We start from the raw sequence: 23,969 nt of genomic DNA, 5'->3' as shown, positions 1-23,969 counted from the left end.
AAAGCCTGTGCAACAGCAAAGACCTGGCACAGCCAAAAATAAAAAAATAATTTGTTTTAAAAAGTCTATACATGTATTTGCCAAATAAATACTGAACGTTCAAATGCAGGAGGTACTCGGACCAAGTCCTTCCTTTCTCCTCACAACTGATGAATTGGCTAAGATTAAATTAATATTTATAGTCTGTTATCAAATGGAGATCATCATGCTTACCTATCTCTCTCACAGCTGAGGGCAAGAGAACATGTACATGGACAACTTTTGAAAAGGCCTCAGGTACATCAAGATTCTGAGAATTGTAAATGCAATGGTCACTTCTGTATCCGGGGCAATGCCCAGCATTCTGCCTTGCTCATGTGACTGGATCAACTATTCATGTTCACTATTGGTCATGCTAACTGGTAAAAACATACCTTGTGGACTTAAGTAAAGCAACATGTACTAACTTGAAATTTTCCAGAACTAACAATTTTGCACTATAAAACAGCAGTGTAATCAAGACTGCGGAGGACAGCCACTAAAGGCAAATCAGAGAGATCAGCTGGTCCAACTGCCTCACTTTAAAAGTAAGGAAACCAGGGTTGAGAGAGAAGAAAGGCCTTGTCACTTGGGATGACACCGCTAGCAGGTTGCAGAAGTGGAACAGATATCTGGTTTCCCAACCTTGTGCACCTATACCCTTCCCACTATTAAACCTCTCTGCTTGAAAACACTACCCCACAGTCATTAATGTGACCATGGAAGAAAAGACAATATTAAACAGGACTCTTTTTTGGCCATATCACACAGCATGCGGGACCCTTAGTTCCCTAACCAGTGACTGAATCTATGCCCCCCTGCAGAGGAAGCACGGAGTCTTAACCACTTAAACAGGACTTATGCAGGGGACTTCTAGGGCAGTGAAACTGCTCTGCATAATACTACAATGGTGGACACGTCATTATACATTCATCAAAATTTACAGAATGTACAATACCAAGAGTGAATCCTAACAGAAATTACGGACTTTAGTGATAATGAACATTCATCAGTTATAACAAATGTACCCTCTGGTGGAGGATGTTGACAGTGGGGAGGCTTATATGTGGAGGCGGTGGGGTATATGAGCACTCTGTACCTTTCAATCAATTTTGATATGAAACTAAATTTGCTCTAAGAAATAATTTTTTTTAGAAATAGCAGGTAGAGGAAAAGATACATTGGGAATTGGGGACTAACAGGTACAAACTACTATACATAAAATAGATAAGCAATAAGGACCTACTGTTATAGCACAGAGAACTATATTCAACATCTATATTATAAATATATATATAAATGAATCATTTTGCTGTACAACTGAAACACTAAATCAACTATACTTCACTTTTTTTAAAATGGAAAAAAATAGCTAACATTTACTCAGGGTACACAATGTGCCACCATGTACACGTACTTTACATGTATTAACTCCTTTAACCCTCCCAGCCCTATGACGTAGGTATTATTATTATACCGATTTTACAGATGAGAAATCATCTTATGCAAGATCACAAAGCTAATGAGTAGCAGAGCTAGGCTCTGAATTCAGGCAGTCTGCCCCAGGCCTCATTCTCCTAAACTTTATATTCTGTTGCCTCTAAGTAATGGCAAACCTGTACTTATCACCATGTATTTAATATTTCAAATCAGCCTTTCTCCTCACGAGTATAACTTACTATGGATTTCTTGCCTTTCTAACAGGATGTACTCTGAGGTATAACACAAGTAAATTACATTATTTTTAACTTATAAATAGAAATAATTTTAAAAGTTAAGAGCTTTTTAGCTACTGGATACACACTTTATCTTACTGACATTCAATTTATATAGCTTGGGTTATAAACAGACTCAAAAGGCCTATTTCCTTGGATACTACAGCAGCTATTCTTTTTCACTTTTAATTTGCTTTGTGCTTTTGGATAGTCTCATTAACATGCTGGGTAGTTGCAGGTTGGGCTATATCATAATCAGTTTAACCATGCTTGTAACCAAACCAGAAGAAAGAATAGTCTGTCACTAAAATATACAGACTGAATACATAGGCTATAGGTTCTTTCACGCTCAAGACATAACTCTACAGACATTGATTCTGCTGTTTATCTCATGCTTCTCTAGGAATGCTGGCTATCTAGTCACTGATCTCTATTCTATCTTGTAAGCCAGACTCACAATTCTGTGATAGTCTTCTATAGGTTCCAGGGCATCAAAAGACAGGGTCTCTAGAAGCTCAGTGTCAAAGCTGAGCAGTTAAGCTTTTCAGCAGTTAATACAACTGAAGACTCCCAGCTTCCAACACAAAAACAGCAATGCTGCTCCCCTAAGAATTATCCTTGGAACAGTTTATCTCTACAATCGAGGAGGAAAAGGGCTAACAGTATCGCATTCCCCCAATAACTAAATAAAGGTGTGCCTTTCTTTGTTGTTACTGTTTAGTCGTATGTCCATGACCCCATGGACCTTTATTTAGGTACAGGCTAATGCAACATCTTGTGAACTACAGTGTACTTTCAATGTAAACTTGAAAATGAATCACAACACACATTCTCTCATAGAGCTAAAAATTGCCCTCTGACTTCTCTTTTTTACAAGCTAAAGTATTCATTAAATAAAACTGCATTTATATAGGTGCTATATATTGTCACCTTGCTTATTTAACTTATATGCAGAGTACATCATGAGGAACGCTGGGCTGGAAGAAGCACAAGCTGGAGTCAAGATTGCTGGGAGAAATATCAATAACCTCAGATATGCAGATGACACTACCCTTATGGCAGAAAGTGAAGAGGAACTCAAAAGCCTCTTGATGAAAGTGAAAGAGGAGAGTGAAAAGGTTGGTTTGAAGCTCAACATTCAGAAAACAAAGATCATGGCATCTGGTCCCATCACTTCATGGGAAATAGATGGAAAAACAGTGGAAACAGTGTCAGACTTTGTTTTTTTGGGCTCCAAAATCACTGCAGATGCTGATTGCAGCCATGAAATTAAAAGACGCTTGCTCCTTGGAAGGAAAGTTATGACCAACCTTGATAGTATATTAAAAAGCAGAGACATTACTTTGCCAACCAAGGTCCGTCTAGTCAAGGCAATGGTTTTTCCCGTGGTCATGTATGGTTGCGAGAGTTGGACTGTGAAGAAGGCTGATCGCCGAAGAATCGATGCTTTTGAACTGTGGTGTTGGAGAAGACTCTTGAGAGTCCCTTATACTGCAAGGAGATCCAACCAGTCCATTCTAAAGGAGATCAATCCTGGATGTTCATTGGAGGGACTGATGCTAAAGCTGAAACTGCAATACTTTGGCCACCTCATGCGACGAGTTGACTCACTGGAAAAGACTCTGATGCTGGGAAAGATTGGGGGCGGGAGGAGAAGGGGACGACGGAGAATGAGATGGCTGGATGGCATCACCGACTCTGTGGACATGAGTTTGAGTGTACTCCGGGAGTTGGTGATGGACAGGGAGGCCTGGCGTGCTGTGATTCATGGGGTCGCGGAGAGTCGGACACGACTGAGCGACTGAACTGAACTGATATATCCAAAAAATTCAATTCAGTCATTCAGATATTTTTGAACATCTATACTGTGCTAATGTTCAAATTACACCACAACTGCATTCATTTCACATGCTAGCAAATGCTCAAAATTCTCCAAGTGAGGCTTCAACAGTATGTGAACCGAGAACTTCCAGATGTTCAAGCTGAATTTAGAAAAGGCAGAGGAACCAGAGATCAAATGGCCAACATCCGTTGTATCATAAAAAGAAGCAAGAGAATTTCAGAAAAACATCTACTTCTGCTTCATTGACTACACTAAAGCCTTTGACTGCATGGATCACAACAAACTGTGGGAAATTCTTAAAGAGATGGAAATACCAGACCACCTTACCTGCCTCCTGAAAAATCTGTATACAGGTCAAGAAGCAACAGTTAGAACCTGACATGGAACAACGGACTGGTTCCAAATTGGGCAAGGAGTACGTCAAGGCTGTATGTTCTCACCCTGATTATTTAACTTACAAGCAGAATACATCATGCAAAATGCCAGACTGGATGAAGCACAAGCTGGAATCAAGACTTCTGGGAGAAATATCAATAACCTCAGATATGCAGATGACACCACCCTTATGGTAGAAAGAGAAGAGGAACTCAAAGACCTCTTGATGAAAGTGAAAGAGGAGTGAAAAAGCTGGCTTAAAACTCAACATTCAAAAAATGAAGATTATTAGATTTGGTCCCATCATTTCATGGCAAATAGCAAGCAGATGGGGAAACAGTGAGAGAATTTATTTTTTGAACTCCAAAATCACTGCAGATGGTAACTGTAGCCATGAAATTGAAAGACACTTGCTCCTTGAAAGAAAAGCTATGACCAACCTAGACAGCATATTAAAAAGCAGAGACATTACTTTGCCAGCAAAGGTCGGCCTAGTCAAAGCTATAGTTTTTCCAGTAGTCATGTATAGATGTTGAGAGTTGGGCAATAAAGAAGGTTGAGCACAGAAGAATTGATGCTTTTGAACTGTGGTGTTGGAGAAGACTCTTGAGAGTCCTTTGGACTGCAAGGATATCAAACCAGTCCATCCTAAAGAAAATCAGTCCTGAATATTCATTGCAAGGACTGATGCTGAAGCTCCAACACTTTGGCCACCTGATGCAAAGGGCCAACTCATTAGAAAAGACCCTGATGCTGGGAAAGAATGAAGGCAGAAGGAGAAGGGGATGCAGAGGATGAGATGGTTGGATGGTATCACGGACTCAATGGACATGAGTTTGAACAAGCTCCAGGAAATGGTGAAGGACAGGGAAGCCTGGCATGCTGCAGTCCACGGGGTCACAAAGAGTTGGACACGACTGAGTGACTGAACAACAACAATATTGTGCCAGGGGGCTTCCCTGGTAGCTCAGCTGGTTCTCCTGGTCCTTCACTCTTGAGAAGGGACAGGCTACAGACTTCCGTATTCTTGGGTTTCCTGGGTGGCTCAGATGGTAAAGAATCCACCGGCAACTCAGGAGACCTGGATTTGATCCGTGGGTTGGAAAGATCCCCTGGAGAAGGGAATGGCAACTCATTCCAGTATTCTTGCCTGGAGAATCCCATGGACAGAGGAGCCTGGCGGGCTACAGTCCATGGGGTCGCAAAGAGTCAGACACAACTGAGCGATGAAGCACAGCACATACTGTACTAGACAATTAAAATCATCTCCTACCCTTGAACGTTTTCAGGAAGAAAAAAACAGTATCACAAGATCTAATTCAACAGCATTCTATATTAAGCGGTCAGTACAATATACAGTACCATCTTCAAACCCCTTTTACACATCAACCGCTACTCAAAAGGCTCAGCTCCAGCATCCCTTCCCCAGGAACCCTCTGTCCTCTCCTTTGTGCTTCCAATATCCTTCTGCAGACATGTCCTAGAACCCCTCTTACACTTAAGAGACTTTATTTACTGTCTGTTTCCCCCAAAGACTGTCAACCACCTAGGCAAGAACCAAGTTTTAAACACTGTCCCACACAGGACAGTCAGCACACAACGGCACTTAGTACATTCTTAGTGAGGGGATGGATAAAAAGATGCAAGCATCAAAAAACAACCCTGAGGCACCACAACATACTCGACAGTGGCCTCAGTATTTACTAATACTAGGTTCGTATAAGCAAATGTACTAAGCAATTTTAGGAAATTCACCACCTCTATGAACATCACTTTCCTCACCTACAAACCAAAGATGATAAAATTCAAGTCTCACAAAGCTGGCTACAAAGATGATGTAAGTAAAGCATTTTCTAAACTATAAAGCAATATGCTGCTTTTGTTATTTTTATTATTACTACTACTATAATAATAGTATAATACTATTATTACTATTTTCATTATTGTTACTACTACTATTACCATTAATACTTAAGAAAAAAAATTTCACAAATAAAAAAATTTTTTAAAACTTTCAACCAACACAGGTCACAATTAGCAAAGTAGGAAATCAAATCCAGTTAAACACCCTACTTTCTAGTCATTCTGATCATCTAAGACTTGTATGGGGTGGTATGAGAGCTCTGGTCTGAGAACATCCCTAAAACCGTCATCAGAACTTCGAAAAGACCTGAGGAAACCAGCCTTGCAGATCCATCTCAACACCCAAAACAGGGTAACAGTAACTGCCCCTCCTTTCTGATGGGCTGTATGAGGCCCAACTGAGACACAAGATGTGAAAATAGCTTGGAAATTAAGGTACAGGCTGCTCTTTTCCTTCAGTCTTTGAGAATCCCTCACCTTGAGATATCCTCCAGCAGAAACAAGCATTTTGGTATCTGGAGAAAAGCAAAGGTCAGTCACCCAGCCTCCATGAGTAGCAGTTCCTTCTTCTGCTGAAATTGGAGCACACAAGTGAAGAAGCTCACCGTTTGAGACATTCCATATCTACAAAAGTGATACACAGTTCATTAGCAGGGTTACTCAGAAGTTTTATATCTATCTCATCTGGAACATATTTGGAAATTTTTCTTAAAAATATAATTACAATTCAGTGATACCTTAGTAATTTTTTAGATTACATTCTTTTTCAAATTAAAAAATAATTAAAATGCATTACTTATCATATTTATCATTAACTATACTCCAAAAAAAAATAACAAAAGGACTTAAGAGTGATTAATTAGAAAACTGTGACTCTTTCACTGAATAAAAAGAGTATGATAGGAGAAGCAGGGAATAAACAAAAAAGGCCTAACAAATTAAACTACCTCAAAAGAACAAAGAATTCTACTTTAGGATCTAGAATAACTACAGATACAATACAAACACCTAAAGTATATATATTTTAAACAGTATTTCCAATAAGGTTTTTTTTTTATACATACGTATAATTTTTTAAATAAGGAAGCAAACATATAAACATTCACTAAGGTTATTTTACTGAACTCCTATAAACAACCTAATTACTAAAAGATACTAGTATTTCCATTTACTTCCAGTGATACTTAATGTATCAGCAGTACTCTAATTTTTCAAAGAAATTACACATCAGAATAAGAAAAACAGAGGCATAAATAGCAAAAGAAAACAATCAAAATCATCATTTGTAAATATCTCCCTGGGAAATCCAAGAGAATCAAATGGAAAACTGATTAGAAAGAATTCAGTAAGACAGCTAGATATAAGATATATATATATATAAAATTAACTGCTTTCCTATATTTTTGAAAAATCAAGTTGAAAAACAAATTTTTTTAATGTACTAAAGAAAATTTTTTGAATAGCACTTAAAGAGAGACAATTTTTACCTTTAGGGCTTTCTGGAAAATGACACACTACCTTATAACCAATAAAGAGGTCCTTTCATCCAGAGATGAGGACTCAGAGCAAAATCAATGTTCCCAAAGCAGCCCTGCTCCTTCAGCAGGTGTGATATTTGTGAGAATGACATAGAGATTACTTAGTTGATTACTTAGTTCTTAAGCAAGAGAATCTTATTTTCCTGGAAGGCCTATCTGATAATGCCTCTGTTTCAGCAAACTGCATACTGTCTCACTCATTACATACCTATTCCTTGAATTTTAATTTCTCTTTCATGAAAAAAAAAAAAAGACTCTTCTTAATTATATTGGTTACCAAAGCACCCCAATGTCCAATCATTTTCACCCAGTGCTTCCAATACAACCAGCAGCAAATAGCCCCATGAAGACAGCAACAGGCCCTACTCTAAATGTTGACTATTTAATGGATACAGTGCTAAAGAGACCCTTCACTGCCAAAAACAGCAGAATTGCAATTCATTTATAATCTAGATAACAATTTACAAAAATTATTCTCCTCAAATTCTGCCACTAAAAACAATCTTTGGTTCAGATCCAAGAATTAGGATGAATCATTCTCAAGCTAACAGCAGAGAGCCAACTGCAAATAAGTAGGGCATCTGCCTCCTCACATACACAGGAAACGCGTCTAACTCTAAAACGAATTCTTTTCTGCAGTGGAGTGCAGCTGCGAACACAACGTGCACAGCAAACAGAACAAAGCATGCCTCATCCAACCAGAACCCCATGGCCTGTGCTTCCCTGTTACATTAACAAAGGGCACTGATGTGCCACAGAGGACCAGCCAAAGCTATAAGAAAAACAGTGCTTTCATGTCAGCAAACACCCTACCCTGATTTCTCCATTGTCGTCTCCAGTCGCCAACAGGGTATTGTCCATAGAGAAGGAAGAGCAGCGCACACAGCCTTTGTGGCCTCTCAATTCATGAAGAGGAGAAAGGAGTTCAAAACTCCAAATCTGGAAGGCAATTCAGATTGTTTAGGAATCTTGAAACAAGCAACTACAAACCCTGCCTCTAGTGCTGTGTGTGTTAGTTGCTCAGTCTGACTGCAACCCCATAGACTGTAGCCTGCCAGGCTCCTCTGTCCATGCAATTCTCAAGGCAAGAATACAGGAGTTCGTTGCCATTCTCTTCTCCAGGGGATTGTCCAGACCCAGGGACTGAACCCAGGTCTCTCACATTGCAGACAGATTTTTACTGGCTGCTGCTGCTGCTAAGTCACTTCAGTCGTATCCGACTCTGTGTGACCCCACAGACAGCAGCCCACCAGGCTCCCCCGTCCCTGGGATTCTCCAGGCAAGAACACTGGAGTGGGTTGCCATTTCCTTCTCCAATGTATGAAAGTGAAAAGTGAAAGTGAAGTCGCTCAGTCATGTCTGACTCGTAGCAACCCCATGGACTGCAGCCTACCCCGCAGGCTCCTCCGTCCATGGGATTTTCCAGGCAAGAGTACTGGAGTGGCATGCCATTGCCTTCTCCATCTTTACTGGCTAGTTAGACATAAATTCAATCATATGAAGTTCTAATATTCAGCAGTTTATAACCTTTTATGAGAGGCCCAAATGCCAACTAGCAACCTTGATAATATTTTAGTTTCCCTTTAATTATTCAAGTAAACTACAGCATAAGGATCAAAGTCACAGCTTCCTTAACTTCTTTAGACTCAGAAGGAAGAACAGCAAAATGGTCTACAGAATGAAGAAGACCTGAGTGGAGTGCTGGCTCCACAATTTATTAGTTCCTTGCCCTAGGACAACCACATGAGCTTCTCTGGCTTCAGTTTCCGCATCTATATGATGGGAATAGTAACACCTGTAGAGTGAAAATTAAATGAGATAATAGGGATTGAAATTCCTAGCCTATGGCCTAACATACAGCAAGAGTCTTTAAAGGTTAATCCCAATCAGTTCAGTCCAGTCACTCAGTCGTGTCCGACTCTTTGTGACCCCATGGACTGCAGCATACCAGGCCTCCCTGTCCATCACCAACTCCCGGAGTTCACTCAAACTCATCTCCATTGAGTCGGTGATATCATACAGCCATCTCATCCTCTGTTGTCCCCTTCTCCTCCCACCTTCAATCTTTCCCAGCATCAGGGTTAGGGTTAATGAGTCGGCTCTTCGCATGAGGTGGCCAAAGGATTGGAGTTTGAGCTTCAACATCAGTCCTTCCAATGAACACCCAGGACTGATCTCCTTTAGGATGGACTGGTTGGAACTCCTTGCAGTCCAAGGGACTCTCAAGAGTATTCTCCAACACCACAGTTCAAAAGCATCAATTCTTTGGTACTCAGCTTTCTTTATAGTCCAACTCTCACATCCATACATGACCACTGGAAAAACCATAGCCTTGACTAGACGGACCTTGGTTGGCAAAGTAATGTCTCTGCTTTTTAATATGCTATCTAGGTTGGTCATAACTTTCCTTCCAAGGAGTAAGCGTCTTTTAATTTCGTGGCTGCAGTCACCATCTGCAGTGATTTCGGAGCCCAAAAAAATAAAGTTTGTCACCGTTTCCACTGTTTCCCCATCTATTTCCCATGAAGTAATGGGACCAGATGCCATGATCTTAGTTTCCTGAATGTTGAGCTTTAAGCCAACTTTTTCACTCTCCTCTTTCACTTTCATCAAGAGGTTCTTTAGTTCTTCTTCACGTTCTGCCATAAGGGTGGTGTCATCTGCATATCTGAGGTTATTGATATTTCTTCTGGCAATCTTGATTCCAGCTTGTGCTTCATCCAGCCCAGCGTTTCTCATGATGTACTCTGCATATAAGTTAAATAAGCAGGGTGACAATACACAGCCATGATGTACTCCTTTCCTGATTTGGAACCAATCTGTTGTTTCATGCCCAATTCTGTTGCTTCCTGACCTGAATACAGATTTCTCAAGAGGCAGGTAAGGTGGTCTGGTACTCCCATCTCTTGAAGAATTTTTCACAGTTTGTCATGATCGACACAGTCAAAGGCTTTGGCATACTCAATAAAGTAGAAGTAGATGTTTTTCTGGAACTAACTTTCTTGCTTTTTCGATGATCCAATGGATGTTGGCAATTTGATCTCTGGTTCCTCTGCCTTTCCTAAATCCAGCTTGAACATCTGGAAGTTCACGGTTAACGTACTGCTGAAGCCTCACTTGGAGAATTTTGAGCATTACTTTACTAGCATGCAAGGTGACTGCAACTGTGCAGTAGTTTGAGCATTCTTTGGCATTGCCTTTCTTTGGTATTGGAATGAAAACTGACCTTTAACAGTCCTGTGGCCGCTCCTGGGTTTTCCAAATTTGCTGGCAGATTGAGTGCAGCACTTTCACAGCATCATCTTTCAGGATTTGAAATAGCTCAACTGGAATTCCATCACCTACACTAGCTTTGTTCATAGTGATGCTTCCTAAGGCCCACTTGACTTCACATTCCAGGATGTCTGGCTCTAGGTGAGTGATCACACCACTGTGATTATCTGGGTCATGAAGATCTTTCTTTGTATGGTTCTTCTGTGTATTCTTGCCATCTCTTCTTACTATGTTCTGCTTCTGTTAGGTCCATACTGTTTCTTTCCTTTATTGTGCCCATCTTTGCATGAATATTCCTTTGGTATCTCTAATTTTCTTGAAGAGATATCTGATTTTTCCCATTCTATTGTTTTCCTCTATTTCTTCTCACTGATCACTGAGGAAGGCTTTCTTATCTCTCCTTGCTATTCTTTGGAACTCTGCATTCAAATGGGTATATCTTTCCTTTTCTCCTTTGCCATTTGAATCTCTTCAGAGCTGTTTGTAAGGCCTCCTTAGACAACCATTTTGCCTTTTTGCATTTCTTTTTCTTGAGGATGGTCTTGATCACTGCCTCCTGTACAATGTCACTAAACTCCATTCAGAGTTCACTGGGCCCTGTATCAGAACTAATCCTTTGAATCTAGTTCTCACTTCCACTGTATAATTGTAAGGATTTGATGAAGGTCATACATGAATGGTCTAGTGGTTTTCCCTACTTCCTTCAATTTAAGTCTGAATTTGACAATAAGGAGTTCACGATGTGAGCCACAGTCAGCTCCCAGTCTTATATTTGTGGACTGTATAGAGCTTCTCCCATCTTTGGCTGCAAAGAGTATACTCAATCTGATTTCGGTGTTGACCATCTGGTGATGTCCATGTGTAGAGTCTTCTCTAGTGTTGTTGGAAGAGGGTGTTTGCTGTGACCAGTGTGTTCTCTTGGCAAAACTCTATTAGCCTTTGCTCTGCTTCATTCTGTTACTCCAGGTGTTTCTTGACTTCCTACTTTTGCTTTCCAGTCCCCTATAATGAAAAGGACATCTTTTTTGGGTGTTAGTTTTAGAAGGTCTTGTAGGTTTTCATAGAACTATTCAACTTCAGCTTCTTCAGCATTACTGGTCGGGGCATAGACTTGGATTACTATGATACTGAATGGTTTGCCTTGGAAATGAACAGAGATCCTTCCGCCGTTTTTGAGATTGCATCCAAGGACTGCATTTTGGACTCCTGTTGACTATGATGGCTACTGCATCTCTTCTAAGGGATTCTTTCCCACAGTAGTAGATATAATGGTCACCTGATTTAAATTCACCCATTCCAGTCCATTTTAGTTCACGGATTCCTAAAATGTCGACATTCACTCATGCCATCTCCTGTTAGAGCACTTCCAATTTGCCTTGATTCATGGACCTGACATTCCAGGTTCCTATGTAATATTGCTCTTTACAGCATCGGACTTTGCTTCTATCACCAGTCACATCCACAACTGGGTATTGTTTTTGCTTTGGCTCTGTGTCTTCATTCCTTCTGGAGTTATTTCTCCACTGATCTCCAGTAGCATACTGGGCACCTACCAACCTGGGGAGTTCATCTTTTACTGTCCTCTATCTTTTTGCCTTTTCATACTGTTCATGGGGTTCTCAAGGCAAGAACACTGAAGTGGTTTGCCATTCCCTTCTCCAGTGGACCACATTTGTCAGAACTCTCCATCATGACCCTACTATAATCCATATACCAACCTACTATCTTGGCAGAAAGATGCTGTTCTTTTCCTTCCAATATTCTCCCTGGTGGTTCTGTCATCACCATTTAACAAGCACATACTGAAAAAACATTCCAGACACTGAGCAAAGAACTGGTAGTACAAAGGTAACCGGATTCAGTCCCTGTCCTTGAAAAGTTTCTAGTTTTAATCATAACTGGCTGAGCGAACAGTGGTATGAAGTAAATGATTAACATGAGAACATGTAATAGGAACACTGAAGGTAGAACAGCTAATCCTGCCTGAGGGCCAGAAGAATTGACCTCAAATGCTGATCTAAAAGAATGAGTCACGACGCATAGATATAAAAAAGGATAAAAGGTTGAGTTGAGCCAAAGATAACAGTGTGCACAGAAAGGTAGAAATAGAAGTAGTCTGGCACAGAGGAAACAACTTAGCAGAAAGAGACAGAGATGAGCTAAGGATACAGGAGTGGAAACAGTCAAGTCTCAGAGGAGCTTCAACAGGGCACTTGGGCAGCAGCAGGGAAGATAAACTGGAGGAGGCGCAGACCAGTGGCAGGTCCACCAATAAAAGAGGACAGCCTGGTCTTAGGGGTGGGGAAAAGGAAGAGAATAGATCCAAGAGACACTGAGTCGTAATCAATAGAACACAGAAGACAGGAAAGTCCCAGGCAATTCCAAGGTTAATAGTTTGGAAAGATGGACAGATAACAATGCTATTAACAAAGATGAAGAAAAAAGAATAGAATGGAGTCTTCAGTGTCCCTGAGCAGGCAGCATCATTTCACTGGAATATGATTTTTAGAAGCATCAATTTACATTGATTACAAAAAATTTAACTGTGGGTGTACAATTAAATGTAAATCTCTTTCAATACTTTTTATTCTTATAATATGCAGTAGATGCTGCCTTTGATTACTAAGAGACAAAAATATATCAGTAAAGGAGAAATCAAAAGTCCTCAATATCATTCACTTAACATATTTGGTACAAACTGCCAACAGTCATCTTCTAAAAATTCACAAAAGACACATGTAGACAGAATATTATTTTTCTCTTTTACACATTAGTTAGCATTCGTCACTCAGTCATGTCCGACTCCTTGCAAACCCATGGACTATAGCCCACCAGGCTTCTCTGTCTATGAAATTCTCCAGGTAAGAATTCTGCAGTGGGTATCCATTCCCTTCTCCAGAGGATCTTCCCAAACCAGGGATCAAACCCAGGTCTCCTACACTGCAGATGGATTCTTTACCATCTGAGCCACCAGGGAAGTATTTTACACATTAGTTAGACTCACAATACATAACCAACACTCAAGTTTTAGGCATGCACCTTTCACCCAATTGACCTACCTTTGCAGTCTTGTCAGCAGAGGTAGAAGAAAACTTAGCAGCATCAGAGGAAATATCACAAGAAAGAACTGTATCCTTGTGACACACGAAGTCTTTTTCTATTCTTCTGGTAATAATATTCCATACCTTCAAAGAAAAACTCAGAAGTTGACACTTTTCTGAACATTTTGTATTACTGAGCATAATCAGCCAGAAGAGAGCTATAAAAAAAGAGCTTTAGCACACTGGCTGTTCTGACCTCTTTAAGTGCCTTTTAGTACAAATGTTCATAGACACACAGCAGATGTAGATGACTGCAATAAACAAAAAATAGGCATTTCTACTTTAGAAATTTAAAAACTTAAGTATCTACATATCGGTCATCTGCTTTTGGCTGTCACTATATAATCAATGCAATAGTAGAGTATTTCTTAACAAAGAAACATCTGTTACAAATTACCTTTACTGTTCCATCAAATGACCAGGAAAGCAGTCTTGAATTTTTCAAGAGTCTAAAGTCTTTCACTGTTTCCTGGTGGGCTTGGAGAAAGAAAGGGTCCTCTGATTGCCAATTCCATATCTGAATATCAAAGAAATAAGTCTGTTATAACCCCTTTCCAAAAATACCCCATTAGAAGGGTAGAGGAGAAGCACTCCCTTGTCTGAAGTCTTTCATCTGCATGGCACTTCAGTAAAATATAGACAAGAACCAAGTAAGAATATGGTATCCCCATTTTACAGAGAGAGAAAAGCTGGAGCTAATTAACTTGACTAAGGGCAAAATAAAATATTTTTCCTCCTAAATAAAATTTGTTCCCTTCGGTTGCTTGGAGAGCAGTTAATTATATCAGAAGATAGAGAAAAGTCACAATATGCCAGTGAGCTTCACCATCTGATTAAATTTTCCAAAGAAAATTATCCTAATTACATATTCACAGATTTCTCAACCTCACAAGCTAGGCCAAGCCCTGATTGTGGCTCAACTGAAACTACTGAATCCTACTGGTCCGACTGCCTGGAAAGGTCCACTGACCAGAGCAGCTTCAAACCAGGTCATGGAATTTCTGAGCTTCAGATATGTTAGCTAGCCAATACAATCTTCAAAATGACAAGTGATACAGTAGATCATTTTTCACATGGCACTCCAGGAAGAACTCCTCAGACACAAGGGAAAGAGAAGAGACTGCAATGCTGGAGACAGGGCATTCAAAGTAGGCTTGAGAAATGAACTGGAATTATGATTCACAAACGGAGAAGAGCATTTCAAACAAACACTATGAATGCTTGAGTTAAAGCACAGGAGCAGGAAAAGGTGGAAAGGTTACAGGGACCTTTAATCTGGCTGGAGTACAGGATATGCAGAAGGAACAGTAGTGGGGAAAGGTTGAGAAGATATTCTAAGAAACAGCCCAGAGAGCCTGAAGCTAGACTTCTGGGCTTCAGGCAATTAGTCAGTCTCCCCCAGAATTTTTTTTTTTTTTTAAACATAAGAGATAAAAAGATAAAGAAAAAGCAGCCACCATCTCAGGTATGCACATGAATAATATTCTGGGTCTAGTTTCCGAGTAGTGAAGGTTAAACAGTAGAAATCCCTTTGAGGCTTTTTCTATCAGGCTTAGGCCACATTATAAAAGAAATTACATCTCTTACCCTCCTTCTTTTCTCCTCTATCCTCCACTTTTAGCAGCCACCCTCCCTCCTTCACCACGCCCTGGCTCTCAGACATCTCCATCTTTTCTGTCTCTTGAGTGCCCATTTTTGGAAGCAAGGTTATCTTGTACGAGAGCAAGGGACCTTAGGAGAGGAGCTGGAAGTGAGAGTAATTCTGAGGAGAATGAATAGGGAATTTTGGTATTTTAAGAGCTCAATAAGATATGCTAAGGCGAGGGGGAAGAAACAGAAGCTCTCTGGCTCCCCAAATCATATCAGAAAAAAAGACACCCTGCGTAACTAAACATAAAATACCCTGGACCATTGTCATAGGAAGTTTTTGGCTCCCTCCTTCAACTTTCTGGGCTTTAGCGGACTAGAAGATCAGTGGTTTCTATTAACAGCTCCTCCTGGTTGACTGGTACTGCCATTCCCAGCTGTGTCTGACTCAGTGTTCATTCCTGACTGAGGTTCTTACTGTTACCCTCCACATCAAGAAGTCAGAGAGTCCTCCTGAGCAGACATAACAAAGAATTTGACAATTGATGAGGGTGAAGAGACTAGCCTTAGCAGATTTTTTTTTCCTTTGGCAGTTGCTTTCTGATAAGGCAATGATGACAAAGATACTTTTTTGTTGGACTTAAATGTCCTGTGCTAATCGAATCATCTTATATAACAGCTAAACTTCTACCAACATTAGTCAAAAGTATAAAGGTTAAGTTTGGCTATGTCTCTACCATTAGCTGTAATTTTTGCAATGTATGTACACTAGAATTTTTTCAGCTATATAAATTTAAATGTTTTAAAATGCTAAAGAACCTTTTACACCTGTAAGAATCAATATATTCTCAATCTCAGGTGCACACAGCTACTATTTACCTATATTTACATTCAGGTAAAAAGATCAAAAACTTCCAAAATAAATCTCAATATTCACAGTTCTAGGTGCTATCATCAGGAGAGCTGATTCTTCAAATTTTGGCAATAACTTTAGTTCAGCTTGACAAAGATTTACCAAATCCCTACTACCTCATAGGCACTATGGATACAAAGATAATTAAAATAAACCTCCAAAACAGTGACTGTGTGAGATATCTGCAGATTTGTTAATTAGCTCGATGGTGGTAAATTATTTAGCAATGTATACATATATCAAATCATCACATTATATGTCTTAAACATACTACAATTTTGTCAATTCAACCTCAATAAAGCTGGGGGGTGGGGGAACCAAACCTCTAATTGATTATTGACTAAAACACTAAAAAACTAAAACAACAACCCAAGCAGTCATTTCTTAGAAATACCTACCAAGAATTTTGTTACATGAATGTATACACATTAAAACATTTTAAATGTAAAAAGTATTCTGAGTAGAGCAGAAAGAGAGGATGAAACACAACTCATTTCTAAAAATAACTCAGATTCTAAAAATATTCATAGATATTATTTCTCCCTCTGGCTGAGAACATCTGATCTTTAAGCAGGTCATAAAGCCTACGGCTTTAGCTTTTGACAAAAAGGCTATACAGTACACAATGTCTCAGCTGAATTTCATCAGATATAGCTTAGTTTTACCCATTTCAAAAACATCTGGAGAGAAAGAAAAGTGAATATTACACTGAGTTTCACAGCTAATACACTGCTATCATGGGATTCCATAATGAGTAAGTCTCTGAACTAAATGCAAACTTTGTTCCAATCATATAGGACTCACAAAGACATAAAAAACTTTTTTTCCAAAATAGTTTCTAATAGTATAAATACATGCAGGAAATACATAAATGTATAAAAGAATACATTCTAACTTCTGTTGAACATATGCATTTATCTCCTTTACTTCTAAAACCCCACTAAAATGACAAAGTCAAGAGAATCAGAAAGAAAATAACAAAACAGAGGCTGTAAAGCAGGAGAATGGTAACTGGCTTTGTAGAACCAGGAAAAGAGAACCCTAAAAACATCAGAAAGACAAAAGCAACAAAACTGACACTACAGAATTCCCCAAATGCTCAGGAACTGAGACCACTAAATGTACATCAAGAGGTTAGAATGACGGTAGGTCTAAAAACAGAAGTATCAGTGGCCATGGGAAGATAGCAGTGGTATGGGTAGCTCCCTGAAGCCTCCATTAAGAGCAGACAAAGCAACTAAGATAGCAAATCCAAAACTGCACAGGCAACATCAACAAGACCATGTTAAGTGACAAAGTAGCATCACACACCACAAGACACAAGTGAGGACAAACTGAGAGCTGTAAGACGCGTGTGGTAACTAGCATCTATATAGGCAGAAGCAGAGGAAAGCATGGAGAGTCCACAAACCTAAAACCAGGAGAATCCCAAGAGAGCCAAGTACCATTCACTGGAAGGTGCAAAGGACCCATGGGGAACAGCAGGAGAAATTTAATGCAAGGTGACTGGTACAGTCTGAAAGGGCTAAAGCAGTCTGGATCCTATGAACTCTCAAGAGTAAAAGGGACAAGGCCACTGGTAGTCCAGTGGCTGGGACTCTGCACTCCCAATGCAAGGGGCCTGGGTTCCATCCCTGGTCTAGGAACTAGTAGATCCTACATGCCACAACTAGGACCTGGTACAGCCAAATAAATAAATATAAAAAACTGGAGCAATCCTACAATAAGGAGGAATTGTTGGGAACAGAATTCAAAGTGAGCAAAACGAGGATGAAGGCAGCAAAGCAAAGGAGAGGTCTCAATGAAAATGAGGGAGGGGGAGAGAACAAAAGGATCTCATCAGAACAAGGCTGAATTTTTAATGCTTTAGGAAAACAACAGAAGAAGAAACTGCAGAGCTGTGAAGCTAGAAATCCCTTCAAAGAGTTCACGAAAACTGACTTCATGTAAAAAGAAAACAAGTCACTATTGCATACCAAACAAAGTCATTATGAGGGGAAAAAAAGAGAATAAAGTAGTGCAGAACACTGCTCCTAAAACAAACTAGAAAGAAGACTCTCTGGATTCAAGGACAGCTGGGGGTGGGACTGCAGTTGTGAGAACAGAGGGAGCAGTGAAGGTCTGTATCCTAAATGCTGAGACACTGCACTACCTGCAGTTCCCCCTCCTCCTTTCCCCCACTGAGCTCTAACAGCCTGTCTGCAGGGTTTACACCTGCCAGGCAGAAGACGGGAGATTCCTCTCTAGGAAGCTGACAGACCAAGACAGACCTAAAGACGCAGACAACAAAGTTTTTCATCTAGATCGCCTTTCAGAGAAGGTCTGTCAACAAACAGCATCCCAATCAGCATTTCAGCATCCATCTCTGGGTAGTGGATGACCACCACAGAGCTGAGCAAAGCCTTTGAAGTAAGAGGCCAAAACAACCAAAAAGAAAATAAAAGCTGGGACTTCCCTGGTGGGCTAATGGCTAAGACTCCACACTCCCAATGCAGGGGGCTTCGGTTCAATCCCTAGTCAGGGAACTGGATCCCACATGCCATAACGAAGATCAAAGATCCCATGTGCCACAGCAAAGAACCAGCACAGCCAAACAAATAAATATATTTGTAAAGAAAGAAAAAAAAAAAAAACTTGGAGGGAAGAACAACTATGAAGGAAAATTAAATCTTGACAGAAAAATTATATATTACACATACTATATCATTTATATATTATTTGGGCTTCCCTGGTGGTTCAGTCAGTAAAGAAATCAGCCTGCAATGCAGGAGACCCAGGTTTGATCCTTGGGTTGGGAAGAAACCCTGGAGGAGGAAACGGCAACCCACTTCAGTATTCCTGCTTAGAGAATTCCATGGACAGAGGAGCCTGGCAGGCTACAGTCCATGGAGTTGCAAGAGTCAGACATAGTGAATAAACCACTATATATTATTTACATATCCATCTATCCTCAGAGAAGAAGATATTTCATCTACAAAACAAGAATACATACACACTCTCAAAAAGAATAAATAAAAACAGAAAGGCTCTCCAGAATTAAAAATATACCAAATGAAAAGCACAAAGAAAGGGATGGAAGATAAAGCTGAGGAAACTTCCCAGGAAATAGAGCACAGTATACAAAAAGACGAAATGTAGAAACAGAAAATCAGATGATCAGTGCAAGAGATCTAGTATCTGAATAAGAGATAATAACAGAAAGAAGTAGTATATGGAAGGCAGGGTGTGTCGAAGAAATAATTCAAATAAACCTCTCTGAATTGAAAAACATAAGTTTGTAAACTGAGAAAGGTAGTGAAAGTCCAAAACAATGGAAGAAATAAACACACTAAGACATACCATCATGGAATTTCACAATTCTAAGGACAAATGGAAGATCCTAAAATCTTCCAAAGAGAAAGATTAGGAATCAGAATGGCTTCAGACTTCTCAACATGAGCTCTGAAATCTGGAAAAAAATAGAACATCGTCTTCAAGGTTTTAAGGTAAAATAATTTCCAACTACAACCAGGTTAAGTGTTTCCTGAACTGCACTAAGGCAGAAAAGGCATCCATAGTACACTTGTTCTACTTAGTCTGAACAGTGACACCAATGACCTAAACGTAATTTTTTTGTGATTGTGTTGGGGGCAGGGGGATTGACAAAAGGGTGGGTGCACACGCTGGAGGTAAGCAGAGAAAAAAGCTAAATTTTCATCTTAATATGAAAAATTCAATAGATAAATTGTCAAAGCTAAAAATCAAAAATCAGCACTGTAAGTATGCGCTGTGGGGGCATGAAGATAAATATCAAAAAAACACCTAAAAGCTAAAAGCAGTGCTTTAAGAGAAAGAGAAGTGGGGGAGTCTGCTTTTATTAAAGAGCCTTGTAGTACTATTCGAGTTTTAAAAGCATATGTACTAGAACTTTGATTAAAAATAAAATTTAAAAGAACATACAGTAGGCTTAAGGCCTCTATACCTACAATCCTTAGTTATAGTAAACAATTCTTTTTTCACAGGATTTTAGCCCTATAATAAATATCTTACTCCTAGAGGAAACAATGAAAATATTCCAATCTAAAATAATTACTATTTTACTAGTGTAAAGAAAAACAGAAATTACGTAAATGTGGCACAAAGTATATTGACACAAATCCAAACACCAAACAGGTGGGAGAATTCAAATGAATTCTTGATTTTCAAAGTAAACAATCTCCCAGTAGAGGGCTCTAAGCCAAACTGCCTGCCTTGTGCACAGAAAAATACATAACAGAAATGGGTTTCATTTATACCCATGTGCATAATCTAAAAGGAAGCCCAAAGGCATCTGAAAGTTTAAAACATGTGCTAGATTTGAGTCACAACCAAAGTGTTCCCTTGTTGGAGTCAGTGTTACACACATTAGGAGGGCAACCTCCTTCTCACCTGAACTGCAGAATCATCAGAGCTTGAGATAAGAGTCTTTCCATCAGCTGTGAACTGGATGTGCCGAACAGTGCTCTTGTGCCCATTCCTGGATTGGAAGATTCTGTTGTTCAGGAGTTCTAAAATCTACAAAGCAGAAAACCACAGAAAGTTAATACAAGGATATTCAGCAACACCTGAATTACACTCAAAATATTAAATCAAAACTAGACTAGAGAAGGGCATAGAATTTCCATCTCATCGTGCTTTCAGTTTAACTAAAGACACACAAATGAAGAGCACAAAACAGACAAACACATCTGTGCGCACACACACACATCTACACTCGAAAATAAAAAACACTCACTGGAATAACCAGATAGCAGTGGGAACCAGTGGTCCTTCTGAGTACTCAGCTACCCAGTTCATCAAACAATGGCAGTCTAAGCTCAGCCTCCAAAAAGCAAAGGACATTTAAGATGGATGAGAAGGAAGAAAGAAAAACATCTGCGATGAGAGACAAGGCAATCTCTTTACAAAACAACACAGAGACAAGGAAAGATAAAGGATGGTGAGAAAGACAGGTAAAGGAAAAGAGGGTATGAATGGGCTGGAAGGCAGCACACTAAGGAGACTTGAAAAGGCTAAAGATTAATATGACAAATGCAGAGATTAAGAAAAGTACAACATAACTCAAAACCTAATGACTATGTCAAAAAGGCTGTCGAATAAATTCACATCAAAAACGTAAGTAAGCTCTAAATAAGTACAAGGGATATAATGTACAACATAATAAATATGATTAACAGTGCTGTATAACTACTGAGAGTAAATCCTAAGAGTTCTCGTCAAAAAGGAAAAATAATTTTCTATTTCTTTAATTCTGTAACTATATGAGATCGCAGATGTTCACTAAACTTATTGTGATAACCATTTCACAATGTAAGTCAAATAATTATGCTGTATGGCTTAAAATAACATACACAGTGTTACTGTTTAGTTGCTAGGTCATGTCTGACTCTTGTTCGAGCCCATGGACTGTAACCCGCCAAGCTCCTCTGTCCATGGGATTTCCCAGGCAAGAATACTGGAGTGGGTTGCTATTTCCTTCTCCAGGGGATTTTCCCAACCCAGGGATGGAACCCATGTCTTCTACATTGGCAGACAGACTCTTTACCACTTGAGCCACCAGAATGCTATATGTTAATTATATCTCAGTAAAGCTGGAAGGGGGAAAAAACTCAAAAAATATAAATATATATATATATATAGTCTCCTCTTTGTGGGGCAAATGGAACTGGAGAGTATTTGTGTAATTCCTTATCACAATGAAGCCAATGTAAAATAAATGTGGCTAGTGCTATAATTAACAAATTAAGAAATAATTCCAAAAAGCCAGGTGAGAAAAAGTGAGAAAAACCACCATGTTCTCTGAACTATTATGTAGCTAGAGAAAATATGCTCCTGTGATGAATTTCACTCATGATGAAATCACTTTTTTCCCAAAATGATTTTCATTATACTATCCTTTTTCCTTCAATCTGATTTTTATTTAATCTTATTTGATAAATTAAGGATTTCAAGTGGTAAACAAGTGTTATTCTAATAGCAAAAGCAGGACAGCAAAGATTGGTGAGGTAACTAAATATAAGGTACCAACACTGAAATTCTCGACGAACCTGATCAGAACCAACATGGAAACAACTTGACACCCGTATATGGCTGAGCTTCTAAGAAGAGAAATAAATGCTCTTTGCATAACTAAATCTCTGAGAGTGTTTAATATAATTCAGGAACAGCAAGACAATTGTGCAGTGAATAAGGAACACAAAAAGACAAAAAGAGCAATAAAAGCAATATGAAAAATATACAGCCATAGGATTGTAAGATTATTTTTAATCTAACAGAGGAAGGACTAATATACCATAGAAACATTTATTTACTATGTAAGTCTACAAAGCCAGGTGTTTACTTAATTTTAAATAAAAACTATGCTGCTCAGAATGTTTCTGCAGATGAGAACTGAATACCTGAATGGCTCCATCTTCACCTCCAAATGCAAGGTACTGAAGACGTGGACTTAAACAACAGCAGCTCACTTGAGCTTCAGTTAGGTGATCAATCTGACCTGTGTTTCCATTAATGAGCTAATGAAAAATAAAGCACGATCAGGTATTAGACTTTCAGAGCCATTTTTGTTCTTTAGAACAGAGACTGGAAAATAAAACAGAAAGTAAACTGGAAAAATATAACAGAAAATAACCAACAAGAGCTCCCAGGGGAACAATAAAGCCCTATTCTATTCTCAGCAGTTGCATTTAGCACTTCACACTTTCATTTCATTTTACTTTTGTGGTTCATATACATTTTCATAAAATAAAACGAGCTTTAAAAGGTTTAAAAAGCAGCTGCTGTGCCAGCCGCCTGAGACACATCTGCCCGATTTGTAATCCCACAGCTAGCTCCACACACTCTTTCCCGTTTCTTCACAGAGCCCATTTTAATAGTGCTATCGTTTGTTAAAATATACTTCTCATTTTTCAAGGAGTTTGGTGAAACAGGACTGAGACAGACATTACATAAAAAGACAAATTAAAATTAAATTGGCTTTTACATCCTCCAAATTACTCACCAGACAGTGCATAGTAAGATTTTTTTTTTCTCCTCTTTCTTTTGGGAGAAGGAGGCATTGGAGAAGAACCCATTAGCACAATTTGGGTAGCTGGACTTGTAAGGTATAAACTAAAAGCATCACATTTCATAATCTGTACCAAAACTAAAGATTATTTTTTAAAATCCCACTAATAAAAATGCCTATCATTCAACTAAAACATGTGGCCTGGGAAAATATTTCTCAAGCTTAAATCAACCATCGGATAAATCTCTCTAAGCATTACAACCTAAAAGTCCTGAATTACTTTTCAATATGAAATAAGCAATCACCTTTGTTGCAGGGACAAAGATTATAGGATCAATCAATCAAAGTAGCTTTTTCTTTATAATATTTTATGCAGCATGTTCTCTTGGTCATTCCAAATGAAGACTGAACTATTAAAAGGTGAATATATTTCCCTCAAAAATCAATTTCCATATTCTTTTAAGTAGTGCCAAAAAAAATGTATGTTCACTTAAATGGAATGATTACTGGTCAGTTTATTCTCTAAACTCTTCCACAAACAATGATATAATAAAATGCTACTATTAACAGATGACGTCTTTAAGTCTTACAATTACGAATACTGCTAAAGAAAGGTTATACAAATTTAATAAAGGTAATACAAATATTGAACTTGACAAGAAAACTGTAGTGGAAAAAAACCGCAACTGGAACAATCAGTCTGCTAAAAATCTGAGGAA

General features: G+C 39.0%; 1 protein-coding gene across 5 annotated transcripts in view; it reads right to left on the bottom strand.

Moving 5' to 3' along the window:
• The window catches only part of APAF1 (apoptotic peptidase activating factor 1), an 86,146-nt gene that overhangs the window by 2,385 nt on the left and 59,792 nt on the right, over positions 1-23,969 (bottom strand). For all 5 annotated transcript variants that reach the window (XM_055394601.2, XM_055394602.2, XM_055394600.2 and 2 more), the window contains 6 exons: positions 22,643-22,759; positions 20,634-20,759; positions 14,124-14,243; positions 13,685-13,810; positions 8,166-8,291; positions 6,292-6,438 (listed from right to left, as the gene is read on the bottom strand). In XM_055394601.2, coding sequence (XP_055250576.2) covers positions 6,292-6,438; positions 8,166-8,291; positions 13,685-13,810; positions 14,124-14,243; positions 20,634-20,759; positions 22,643-22,759 — 762 coding nt within the window. The remainder of the gene's footprint in view (positions 1-6,291; positions 6,439-8,165; positions 8,292-13,684; positions 13,811-14,123; positions 14,244-20,633; positions 20,760-22,642; positions 22,760-23,969) is intronic.

This window comes from Moschus berezovskii, chromosome 6 (assembly GCF_049115385.1).
Source record: "Moschus berezovskii isolate FMDL1 chromosome 6, NW_MosBer_1.0, whole genome shotgun sequence".
In the NCBI taxonomy this organism is placed as follows: Eukaryota; Metazoa; Chordata; class Mammalia; order Artiodactyla; family Moschidae; genus Moschus; species Moschus berezovskii.
The sequence above is the reverse complement of the archived record's forward strand: the minus strand, read 5'-3'. Positions and strand labels throughout refer to the sequence as shown.